This window comes from Melospiza melodia, chromosome 9 (assembly GCF_035770615.1).
Source record: "Melospiza melodia melodia isolate bMelMel2 chromosome 9, bMelMel2.pri, whole genome shotgun sequence".
NCBI lineage: Eukaryota > Metazoa > Chordata > Aves > Passeriformes > Passerellidae > Melospiza > Melospiza melodia.
Window position 1 is genome coordinate 11,819,253 of NC_086202.1, and position 12,168 is coordinate 11,831,420.

At 40.3% G+C, this 12,168-nt stretch overlaps 2 protein-coding genes across 4 annotated transcripts in view; one reads left to right on the forward strand and one right to left on the reverse strand.

The window, feature by feature from the left end:
* The window catches only part of CFAP43 (cilia and flagella associated protein 43), a 42,881-nt gene extending 36,801 nt beyond the window's left edge, over positions 1-6,080 (forward strand). Inside the window, exons 34-39 of the mRNA XM_063163243.1 lie at positions 441-553; positions 1,020-1,176; positions 2,017-2,181; positions 4,106-4,186; positions 5,086-5,239; positions 5,777-6,080. Of these exons, the coding sequence (XP_063019313.1) occupies positions 441-553; positions 1,020-1,176; positions 2,017-2,181; positions 4,106-4,186; positions 5,086-5,239; positions 5,777-5,934 (828 nt within the window). The 3' untranslated portion in view covers positions 5,935-6,080. The remainder of the gene's footprint in view (positions 1-440; positions 554-1,019; positions 1,177-2,016; positions 2,182-4,105; positions 4,187-5,085; positions 5,240-5,776) is intronic.
* On the reverse strand, positions 5,233-11,747 carry SFR1 (SWI5 dependent homologous recombination repair protein 1). 3 transcript variants are annotated; one of them, XM_063163246.1, is made up of 5 exons: positions 11,323-11,747; positions 9,804-9,919; positions 8,324-8,710; positions 8,100-8,201; positions 5,233-5,558 (listed from the first exon to the last, which is right to left on the reverse strand). In XM_063163246.1, the coding sequence occupies exons 2-5, from the start codon at positions 9,897-9,899 to the stop codon at positions 5,469-5,471; spliced, it is 675 nt and encodes a 224-aa protein (XP_063019316.1). In that variant the 5' UTR covers positions 9,900-9,919; positions 11,323-11,747; the 3' UTR covers positions 5,233-5,468. The 3 variants fall into 3 exon arrangements, with proteins under 3 accessions (XP_063019316.1, XP_063019317.1, XP_063019314.1); XM_063163247.1 differs by lacking the exon at positions 5,233-5,558 and having other exon boundaries at positions 7,734-8,201; positions 11,561-11,747; XM_063163244.1 differs by lacking the exon at positions 5,233-5,558 and having other exon boundaries at positions 7,734-8,201.
* Positions 11,748-12,168: the final 421 nt, after the last annotated feature.

Consider the following 12,168-nt stretch of genomic DNA (forward strand, 5'->3'; position numbering starts at 1 on the left):
AACCTATAAGGTATTTGATTCCCTTTATCTGTTGAAGTCATCCTCTCCCATAAGCATTCTACACTTGCACCAATGCATTCTGATATTTTTCTAGACTTAACAAAAGACGGTTCTGGAGATGTATTTGTTAATTATAAAAGCATGAATGAATAAATCTGAATTATCCAGAGACAGATATACATGAAATTTTACCAAAAGAGAAGAAAATATTATTTCCCTCCACATGAATATTCATATATGAACAAATAATTTCCTGAGCATAGTATAAGGCTTAACCTTTATGTCTTATATGCTGTACTGAGATTCTCAAAATACTGGGCTGCATATTTATATATAAAGATATCTTCTTAAGAACTTGGCTTTTCTGTCCTCAAAGAAGCTTGCCCTGACATACTGCCAAAGTTGAAAAGGTTGGGAATGTCACAATGTTGCTTGCCTAGGTGAAATGGAAGACCCTGGCACTGGCAGAGATGCAGGGCTGTCTCCATAGAAGAACAGAGGAAAATGATAAGATGAAGTCAGAACTGGAGAAAGCTTTCCAAGAACTCACTTGGTAATTTTTTATCTTTTCCTATGTTCAGCTGATCTTTAATACTCCACTAACACAGAACCAAAAGTTACAAACAAAATAATTCACTTCTGTTCTCCTGTACTCTTTTATCCAGGTTTCATAAATTCCAAAGTAAAATATAAAGGAAAATGGTCCCTGGCTGGAAGTCTCTTCTGTTTTCTTTCCAATTGATATTAAGATTTCATTTCAGTAATGACATTTTCCCCAGAACATTGCTTAGTGTATGTTAGACTGAATCCAGTGCTTGAAAACTTTAAGTGTATATATACCATAAGTTCCAGATTTTGTAGTCACTTCAGCAGCAAACAGAAGACAGAGTCTGGAAAAGAGTAAGCCCTACATGAACATACCACCTGCCAGTAATAAATATAAACATTGAGAATCATGGGAGTATTTCTGTAATCCTGTTGAAATCACTAAACACTGTTTTTGCTTTTTGCCATCTTAGGCTGAAGGAGGAGAAGATAAAGCTTCAGGAGAATTTGATTGTCCAGTTTTTGCTAAAACAAGGACAGGTGGAATTGGATGGTACTCAGATCCCAGAGTACAGTGATGCTGTTCTCATTGATAGGAGTGTTGTTGAGGAACTGAATCGCAATGTTGCGGTAATTTACATTATCTGGAGGAGATTTAAGCTTCCTAAACAAATGTATTGTCCTTCAGGGGCTCAGCTTTTTCTCCAGTCTGACATCTAGTTTCAATTCATTACAACACACCAGCAGGCTCAATTGTAATCTAGAAGCTATTAAGCATTCTCTAATGTCTCTTCTGATGATGTAGAGATTGCAGTGCAGACTGCTTTCTTGATGTTTGATCAATACAGTTCAGGTCAAGGAAATGGTGACAGGCTTTAGACACACCATCACTTACACATACATTGTAACTAGAAAATGCTAATATCATGGGCACCAGACCAAAAATTCCCTTGAGGCAAACTTACAGCCATGTTAAAAAGCATTCAAAGAGTGGCTCACATTAAATTTAAAAATTCATAGTTTCTTATGTAAGGTGAAATTGGTGATGATACTTAAAACAGTTTTGCATACCCTCATGAAATGTTCTTTTTTAAGGCATTCTAGCTGTACAAAAATTGTCTTTTACTGCCACTGCACAAAGCCTTCAGTAACATATGCAAAATAACTTAAACAGAGCAAGCTTGTATTTTGTAGACCTAAAATGCCTTTCCATTCTTATGTAAGATAGATCGATGGGGTGAGAGGTTAGTTGTCATTTTCTTCATCTATTTCCATGCTCTAAGGCTGTGACACAGAGCATAAAAAAGAACTTCCTTAAAAGATAACCATCTGGAGTAAGTCTGGAAAGAGGCATAAAGTATAGCATGTTTAATTGACTAAAATTATGACTTTGGAAACTTGCCCATCTTGTTGCAAACAATTATTCCATAATCTGTAAGTGTGTTAATTAAGATTGATCTATTTTTTTAGGCTCAAGGAGAAAAAAAAATTACTGCCATGGTAGAATTTAAGGACTTCTCCAAAGGGATAATACAGCTGGAATGGGAACACAAGAAAATGAAAATGCAGATACAAGATCTGAAAGAGAAGGCTCGGGATATTGTAATCCTACCTATTTCAAAAGATTGCCAGCTAGTGAGTTGCTTTTTCTGATTTATATTTCAACTGCAGAAAATTATGCTGCCTATACCTATAAGAAAGATCATTTATATTTGTACCTCATAAATCTCTTATTACCAGAGAAACATGATTCCTAATAGATCAACAATTCAGCTTTCAAAGGGAAGTCTTACTCGTGAGATTGAGCAGTGATGAAATTCTTCGGGATGTTACAGTGTTAAATTAAGGCAAAATTAGCCCTAACTCAGTGTTTCAAAATTGGCCTTGAATAAGGAACCAGAATTTTGCAGCCACAAGGAACAGATCTCTTAAATCGAGCAGTCCTTTGTAAGTGGAAGTCTGAGGTGCCCCCAGCTGGTATGGCACAGACATTTTTTAGCTTTGCTCTGCTCGGAGCCTGAGGTTCCTGGGGGAGCCTCAGCGGGTCCCACCCTCTCGCTGCCATTCGCTGGCCCAGCGGCAGAGCCGGGAGCTGTGCCCAGCCCGGCAGGCAGGAGGGGCGGCCGCCAGCATGTCAGCACCCACACAGCCCAGCTGGCAGGCAGGAGAAAGAGGTAAAGGCTGTGGGACACGGCCAAGGATACCACTGGGAGAAGAAAGGTTGTAGGGAATGCCTGGGGGTATTGCAGTATGGGATGTTGAAAACTGTAGGGAAATCTTACAGTCATATGCTGATGAAGTGGGTGGCATAAAGGTTTGGGGTAAGGGATGTTGAAGGATGGGTAGGCTGAAGATACAGCAGTGGGGACAGCTGTAAAGCACAGAGGAAAAGGAAGGTGTTGGACAGCAGGTAAGGATATTGCAATTCAACCAAAGGATTAGAAGAAAATTCAAAACGTATGTTTTGCTTAATCTTCATTTGTATTGCTGCTCTACAAAATGCATGTTCTGAATCACAGCCACAGGACTTTCATGGCTAACACCAATCACCAGAACAGCTTTCCAAAGAGGTGTTGTGACAGTGCATTGAAAAATTCTTGTGACAAGTTTATCATCAGTGTTGCCGTTAGCTCTGTTCATTAAACTGATGAGCAGAGCTCTTGCCCTTCAGAGTTAAACTGCCCATAGTAAAGGGATTTACCAGTTTAATCAGAATTTGAATGCCCTGAGGGAATTTACTTAGGTCACTTTTGGATTAGAAATATGGGGTTAGTGGGAAAGACAAGGTAACAGATACCCCAACAACAGGAATGGAAAGAAAGATGGTTTATGAAAATGTGTGTGAGCAAGGACTTGAGATCATTTGGAATGAGGGCTGTTAATGAAGCAGTGAGTGAAAGAAGTTCAATTCTGTAGGCAAGGAGCCCCTTCTGGGTTTTTCCTCTTTCTCCTCCTGTAACTAGAACAGTCCACAGGATTCTCCCTGTCACTTTGGTGGGACAGTACTCTGGAAGGATGAATCTACATCTACAGAAACCTGTCTACTGCCTGTTATAGATCCATAAAACATTATGGGGTTTACCATTTGTCATTTGATAAAGAGGTATTTTAGTAGCAGTGTGCTCAAGGAAAAAAATCAATAAATTCTGATATGTCAGTTACTATGCAGATAGAACAATAAAAGAAGTAAGAATGATTAGGAAGCCACTAGACAGAAAATAATAATTTTCCTCTGTAGCCTAAAGACAGACTGCCTCCAGCAATGTTAGCTTAGATTACAAGCAAAAGCATACCTTGGGGTTTCGACATACTTGTTTGGCCCTTGTTTCCATTACAAATATATAATAAATAACATCCTTTTTAACAGCTGCACAGTCTAGGTACTCCCACAGCATCCAAGCATATCTTTACAAGGTCCATTTATGATCAATAGTAAGCTTTACCACTGCAGAATTCCAGTGTTTTGAGTTCCACATAGTATGATTTTCTTCATAGAAGGGTGGAATTGTTGAGAATGAACAGGCATAAGATCATTTCTTTCTGGTTTTATTTTTTTCAGTTCCTAACTGTACGTAACTACGACACCCACACTGCTCAGCAGCTAGCAGGGATGGAGCAGAGCCTCAGCGTCATGGATAAGGTAAATCCAAGGGAACCACCACATCTGAGAGACACATAGATATATAAATATAGATATATCATGTATTTGTCCATCTGGTTTTCAATGGTTTCCTCAGCTTGAGCTGTGCTGTCTGCAGCAGCAGCTCTCTAGTGTTTGGAAGCACTCGTCACATGTGGATTGCTGCAGAGATGAAGCCTGGCTTCTTGCTCTGTTACTGGAATTAAATACTTTCCTACCCTGAACATCTGAATGCAGATATGCTAATCAGTTCTTACACAGCACTGCCTATAAGTCATTTCTCCATTCCTAATGAAGCATTCTTTCCATCTTCAGTGTTTAATGTTTCTCTCCAGGAGCACCAGCCTGTTCAAAGTATCCCTCCCCTTTGTATTCAAAATAAGAGAAACAACAATCTGATTGGCTGGCTGCTTCATGTATTTCATCATTCAAATTATGACTGTCCTTTTTTTTAAAGTGATTTCACTGGATTTTCTCCAAGTTGTGCTAATTGGCATCAGCTTCCTCTTCCTCTTAGAGCTTTAGAATTTATCTTGTCCCTTTACAGCCCATCCATCAGTTTCAGCAGCTTAGAGCATGTCCTTAACTCACTGATTCCATTGACTTCCTTTTCTCCCTTTGCCTTTCAAGTTTTATCTTTAATATCTCTTTCTTCCTGACCCATACCTTTTTATTCCTTGACTGCTCCTTAAATTAGAACTCCATAAACTGAGATACCATGTGTGAAAGACACTTTCCAAAGTAAATCCTATCATGTGCTACTAGTCAATTCAACATACACTAGAGTTTATTAAGGTACAACACAGTGCTTAAAATTACAACTTTTTATAATTATAAATTTGTCTGAACAGTTTTTGTATGACCTCATATATTTGCTTTATTCATCTCAAAATGGACAGTTGCACAAGAAGAATGTGAAAAACCATCAGAAAAAAGTCAGAGAGCTGAAGAAGTGCATCTGTCTGAAAGAGCAGGAGAACTACGAGCTCAGCCTGCAGCTGAAGGAAATGCTTGTGTCTGTGTCAGAGAGGATGCACATCTTCGAGGCAGCTGGTGAGTCCAGCGAGGCATTTAGGCACAGGCAAATAACATTCAAAAAATAACTGCAAGGCTGGACAGTGCTGTTCTCCACCATCAGCTGAGGGACAAGGAATGCCTGTCTGTTACTGTATGTGCACAATGAGCAGAGTCCTTCCTGCCAAAACCTGCCATGGTTACTGAAGAGTTACCTGGAGACTCTTGTGGCTCTTGTAACCAAAGCTAGCTGAATTCCTGGAAATGTTCAAGTCAAAATATTACAGTCATTAATGACTTCATCAGGCAACATGATTTCATTTTTTTCTGAGAGCTGTTCAATGGGCTTCTTTTCACCCTTCCAAGAGAACAGAGAAAGTAATGTGGAGCTAAGAATAGTATTCACTATTAGGAAAACTTAGAGAGATCTTTCCACTAGTGGAAAACAGTTACAGATTTATAAGACAGTGGGTACTTGCTAGAAGCTAAAGAAAGCATGTCCAGTGCCTTTTTGAAATATTTTGACCACACATCCCCTCTGAGCACAGGCTAACACTAACACTTTGTTTTCTGCAGACACACGGGATATTTCTGAGAAGATCACAAGGCAGCGTTACCAAGAGATTGTGAAGCAGAAATATCTACGGAACCTTATAAAGGAACAGGAAAAACAGCTTGCACTTCTTCAGTCAAAACTTGAAAGTTGGAATCCAAGAACACTCCATATTATTTAAAAATCAGAGATTAATAATAGATGAATAATACCATGGTCTTATCTAAGGGAAGAGAGTTTTGACAGCTGATTCTTCTCCTTCTGAACTTTTCTTTCCGCAAATTGTTTCTTCCGTAATTCCTTTAAATAACTTCCATTTGAAAGATGCATAGTTGTCTGATTTGTATTTTTTACACCTGGTCTTAACCCCATTATATTTCAGGTGATGAGATTTATTTCTACTGGTTTTATTGTATAAACTGTATAGCTCATTATAGAAAAGAACCATGTGTGCAAGCTGGCCCCATCCCAAAGGCAGCTGTGCCTTATTGTGGTATAATCACCCACAGCCAGCAGGAACTGTGGCTGCTGCCACGGGTAGAATCACAGGAAAACCAGGTTTGGAAGCATCTGGCCTCCTGAAATAGTTGCTGGCATCTCCCACCCCTTTACACTGAGGTGCAGAGTATTTTCCTGCCAGCTCCTTCCACGACAGCTAAGAAAAATAAAGGACCTGTGATAAAGTTACCTACTGCTGGAGCCCGATCTGCCCTCTCAGGCATTGTCCCTGCTTTTTGTTTCCCTGCTCCATGGTGTGGGTCAACCCGTGTCCTTTCATAAAGTCACATGACATCTTAACCCATTTCACTGTGAGAGCAACAAATAGCTTTGATGCCTTAGCTTAAAGTTCTACTATGTCAGTTGTGATCCTGTACATGTTTTTTCGCTTTGCCATCTCTGCCTGGGATTTGTTAGGATTCTAATTACATCTCACTACAAGACCTTTTGTCTTCTGCAGAAAAAGAAGCAGCATCATTCCAACTCCAAGGAAGTGAACTGGCCCCTGCACCAGGCACCATCATCTTTTTGCATATGCCTAAAGAGGCAGAGAAATAGTGCTTTAATACTCAAATAATGATTTGCAATAAAGGCTGTTCTGCATTAATTCTCTCTGGACAGCAAAAGTCAGTATTCTTAAGAGCAAATTGTAGGTACAGGCTGAAGTCTAATGAGCCTTACCAATGGTTAAAAGGTTCTGTATGATCTTTGATTTTCTTTCTCTTGAGCTGTCTAAGAAATTACTCCCTTATTAGGGTAACAGGATATAGCACCTGCAGACAAAAAAGGCAGGGTATAACCAATAAGAAAACAAGATTCCTAGCAGGGAGAGTTGTATAGTCATTAAGATTTATGTATTGTTACACTTGAGAAGCAGTGATTTTAGGGAAAATAAAAAACAAAGGGTACCATGATGAAAAAATAAGCAATTTCAAGTTAAATAAAAACAACTTTCAAAAAAGGCATTTGTTGGAGAATAAATGGAATTGTAAAGATTTATTGAGCTTTATGATGCTGTATTTGAAGCAATCCCATTAAACAAGGCCTTGTTTTTCTTATTTATTTGAAGAGAGGAAACACCTTAGCTCTAGATGTAGTAGAATAGAAAGCTGGTTTCAATTTTCTTGCCTTCCCTTCTATTACCTCAGGCTGTGGCAGAATGCTTATGAGACAGCAGCTCTGCAGAGACTGTCTGGACCAGAACCTGAAAGCAACTGCATTATGACATATTTTCCTCAGTAGGAGTTAAAGCTAGTGAAAACATCTTATCTCAGCTCTGGAATATTACCATCGTGAAAATCAGTTATCTTCACTTAACTCACAAAACGCTGTCATTAGCACCAGGAAGACGTGTAAAATGGGTCTATCTATAAACAAACTGCACTCTTCCCCATCTGAACATCAACAGAATTGACAATCTGAGTTATTTCAATACAAGTAACCATGCAGAGACTAATTAAAAAAATGACTTCTTTCTACCTGTTAAACTATGACTTTATTTTTATTAAATAAAAATTCACTGACCAAGTCATTAAGCCAGATTCTCCAAAACATCACCAGTTTGTTTTTTTTCCATTAAGTAATGCCTTTTACAGTGCCTACTGTATGTATGCACACAGCTTTACAAGTATCTCTGGAGAAAACCTCCTAACCCCAAAGCATAAAGTCCATTGTCTGACCAACACTTCTGACACAATCAGTATTTATTCAGTCTTTTCTGCTTTTGTGTCTGTGCAAAGAAAGCTCTGCAGCTGTAGATTATGCATCTACAAAATCTTCTTCTGTTCTGCTGTAGTGCAGTAACTGGTCTTCTAAGCCAAAGGTGTCGATGAGCTGAGTGAGACTCACCTTCGTGCCATCTGCAGAAAAGGCCGACTGCAGCTCATAGAGCATCAGCTGGGTGCTGCTCCTCCACTTCACTATCAAAGCCTGCAGCTCACACAGGTTGTTCTGAAATTGGAACAGACAAAAAAAAGAGTCATCATCTGCTGCCAGCAGATATTCTTATAAAATGCCTTCAACTGAGACAATACACAAGCAGCACAGTAAAACACCAGTGAGTATTGCCTCACCTTGGATCTGTACATCTTCACCATTTTGAGCCTACGCAGCAGCTCCTCCTTCTCCTGCACTTGTTTCTCCAGCTTCACTTTCTCTTCAAGGGACTCCTGCTGACCAACATCAACTTGCAGCACATCTGAATCCTCTGCTGATCCACAGGGATCACTCTCCTGTGAGGGACTTTTGAAACATGTATGTCCAGTGCCATTTCCTTCCAGGCTTTCAGAACCATCTTGTAACCTGGAGCAGTCTGCCCTTGTCTCTGGCAAGCACTCAGTGGCAGCACCAGCAGTGTCTTTTTCTTCTGTGTGTATTTTGAGCCGCTTTGCCACTGTAAAATTGGCATTAAATGAACGTCTTGTTTTCCTTAATCGTTCCCTCAGAGCTGCACTCATTTGCTAAAAAACAAAATAAATAAACCCAGAAAACCCAGGTGGTTAGAATATTCTTAAATTTTTATCAAATCTCAAATAGCTGTTTAGCAATCATTATTATTTACACAGAATATGTAATATATTTAACTATCATTTTAAAGCTAGACTTCCTAATTCTCTGTACAGCCTTCAAAAACTTGAACAAAATCAACTTCTTCCTCTCACATGTATTTGCACACACAGCTGCAAGATATGGAAAGGTGTAGCTCCACATTTTATTGGACAAAATCCTATATTCTAGTGAGGTAAACTTACTCATCTAGTGTTTGTGTAAAAGAAATATAGTATAAAATTAGCCCAGTTGAAATATGCTATCAATTTCCCCTCTAGTTTAATGGAGATAAGGGTTTAATGGAAGTATGTTCTGTATTCTAGAATATATTAGAAATACCTGTATAGTTTTGACCTGTTCATGCTTCAAGATACTTCACAACCATCTAAAAAGATTTTTTGTTCTTCAAAATAACTATTTTTAATAATCTAACATTTTTATTTATAGAAATACACTAAAATACAGGAGTGAGGGATTAGTTATGGAATTCTTTCAAACCAGGCCTGTCCTGCATAGATCTGGATGCTGAGTGTGACAGTACCACCACTTCACATCCCAGGGTAAGACCAAAGCAGAGCTCAGCACTATGGAGAAGATACAAACTGAAATTGTTGTACTTTGTTCCACTCAGGCAGGAGTCACAGAAAGTCATCCTGCATGTACAGCAACCCAGAAAATTGGGATCTGAGAAAACTGAAGATGACAGGTTAAAAGAAAGAAGCAAAAAAATCCATCACACACCCTATATAATATTTAAATTTATTAGTAAGACATTGGGTTATGTTGCTGCATCACTTTGTTTTCACAGCAAACATCTGCATTTTCACAGCAAAGCACCCCAGGCACTTTCCTTACCTGCACAGCCTCCCAGCTACAGGTATAAGGTGCCTGTCTCTAGCCTTCCAGCAAGCAGCATCTCAGTGACTTCTGACTCCTGGATGATTTCACAAGCATTCCTTTTACTAGGAACAATCATATTGTTGGAAAAGTAGAAAGTTTTCATACCTGTTTCCCTGAACTGGTCCCTGGTGCAGGTGGTGCCCCAGCATCCTTCGGAGTACTGCACAAAGATGGCAATTTATCCAGCACTGACTCTTCCATCTCGAGATGAACAGCTGTCTCTGTTAAATGACAGAATGAATTATGGTGTCATTGTCACCTGATTATAATGAGCCCTTGGCTGCAGAAACGAGTAAAAAACTCTAATATTAAATTCTAAGGCTTATTTTCTAACTAGCATGTTCAGAAAGGACATCTGCATAAGTTACACAACTGTTTCATGTGTAAGTAGCATCTTGCTTTGTGAACAGCTTTTCTTTGAGAGGATGCATGACACTACTAAATGCCATAAAGTCCTTTACTATCCATTTAATATATTATTTTTCCCCTCACTCCTAAAGCTCTGTGGAGCCAGGAAGGTTTTTGTTGTCCACAAAAATAAACAATTAATCTTTTCTATAGAACAATATAATTGGGTATCCAGGTCTCTGAAAACAATCCACTCTCATTTGATCCTTCTGGGGGTGCTGCTTAAAAAAGTAATTACTCACACAGGTGGAAGATTTGATTAACACGAAACATCCCAAGCTCACTCAGAAAGGCACCTTAATTAAAATGGTTAAGTCACACCTCCCAGCATGAACCAACTTCAAATCAATTTGGCAATGTTTAATTTCATTTAGCAATTGTGAACCACCTACTAATGACCAGAATGCAGCTGGAAAATCAACAGCTATACCTCCACTCACCTGCAAATTGCAATTACAAGTTTTGAGACAGAAGCCTCTCAAGAACAAAATCCTGCAAACCAAAACTAGGCAACAGAGGGCTGGCACAAGGGGCTGCCTTTTCACAGATGAAAACTGCCAAAGCTTCAGTATGCCAAAGCCTTAATAGCTCAGCAACCCTGGTCTTCCTGGCTTGATACCAAAGGATGGAGGTCCTCATTTATCTTAGAAGTCAACATTCCTTCCCAGCTATTCAAAATTGAACATATGGTACTCGATTAAAAAAACCCAGACCTTAGTAAGGAGTTTAGTTAATTGGGTATTTTAGTTATCTATCAATTAAACAGGAAGCCCAGAGCATCCATTAAATATAATCAAAGTTTAATACTATTATTTCTTTTTGTAAGGAAGAGCCTAGAAAAAGCAACATCTTTCTTATGCATACTGTATATGACAAATATGTTGTGAGTCTTTGCAAGGAGCAAAATAATTTTAAGCCTAAGAGAGAGCTTTAAAATCCCCAAGCAATCCTACAATTCTCTGCCTTTACTTTCTATGGAAATTCGTCTTTAAATGACCATAACTAATACTTTTTCCACTGCTTTGCTAATGCTGTTACTTGGCAGCATATTCACACAGATCTCCCGCACTCTTAAAATCCTTTTCCTGTATCTTCGGCTAAGAATCCTTGGCATTCTCAACCAGTAATGCTGTTCATCACACAAAAAATTCTGTCCAGCAAGTAAAGAAATTTTGAGTTAGAAGGGGAAAAGACAATTTTGCTTTTCAATACTTACTTGACTTTTGCACTTTGGGTACGTCTGTAACTGTCCTCTTGTTTTCCTGCTTATAGTTACGTTATATAAAGGCACTCACTCCTTTTACTGTCTCAACAACAAAAGGCTCTATCAGCACTCAATACTTTTAACACTCTATTAACACAATACAATTAACACTCAAGCTTTTGCCCTGCTAGTTTTCCACTCGCAGAGAAGCAAGATGAACCCTGGGGAAGCAATAAGCACGGCCACAGACCTGTGGAGCTCGTTCTGAGGTGCTACACCCCAAAAACGCAGCCACAGCACCGACCCGCAGGGCTGGGGAGCGAAGGGGAGGCCCCTGGGGGAGCACAAACCCCAAAGGACCGGGGAGAAAGGGGAAAGAACGCGGCGGAACCGCCCTTCCGTGCCCCGCTCCCCTCAGCGCTTCAACCTCCCGCGGCCGGGCCGGGGCGGCCCCGCGCCTGCGCACTGCGCGTGCCCGGGCGGCGCCGGCTGTTCGCGCCTGCGCGCGGCGGGAGGCGCTGTGGGACTGAGGGGCGGGCGCGGAGCCTGAGGGGGGTCGTGATTCTTCTCCCGGTCCTGGTCCCGGTCCTGATCCTGATCCCGCGAGTGAGAAACGCGGAGCATCCCCTGAGGCCTCGTAGACTTTACTTTTCCATCTGAGCATGCCAGGGGGTGCTGTGTCTCTTAGGCCAGCGTGGGCCCGCCATTCATGGCTGGCGTCTGGGCCGAGGTCAGGTGTCACCTCACAGAATCAGGCTGAAAAATTAAGATCATCGAATCCAGCCTATGACCCAGCTCCACGATGTCAACTAGACCACGGCACCAAGTGCCATGTTCAGTCTTAAACGCTTTCTGGGG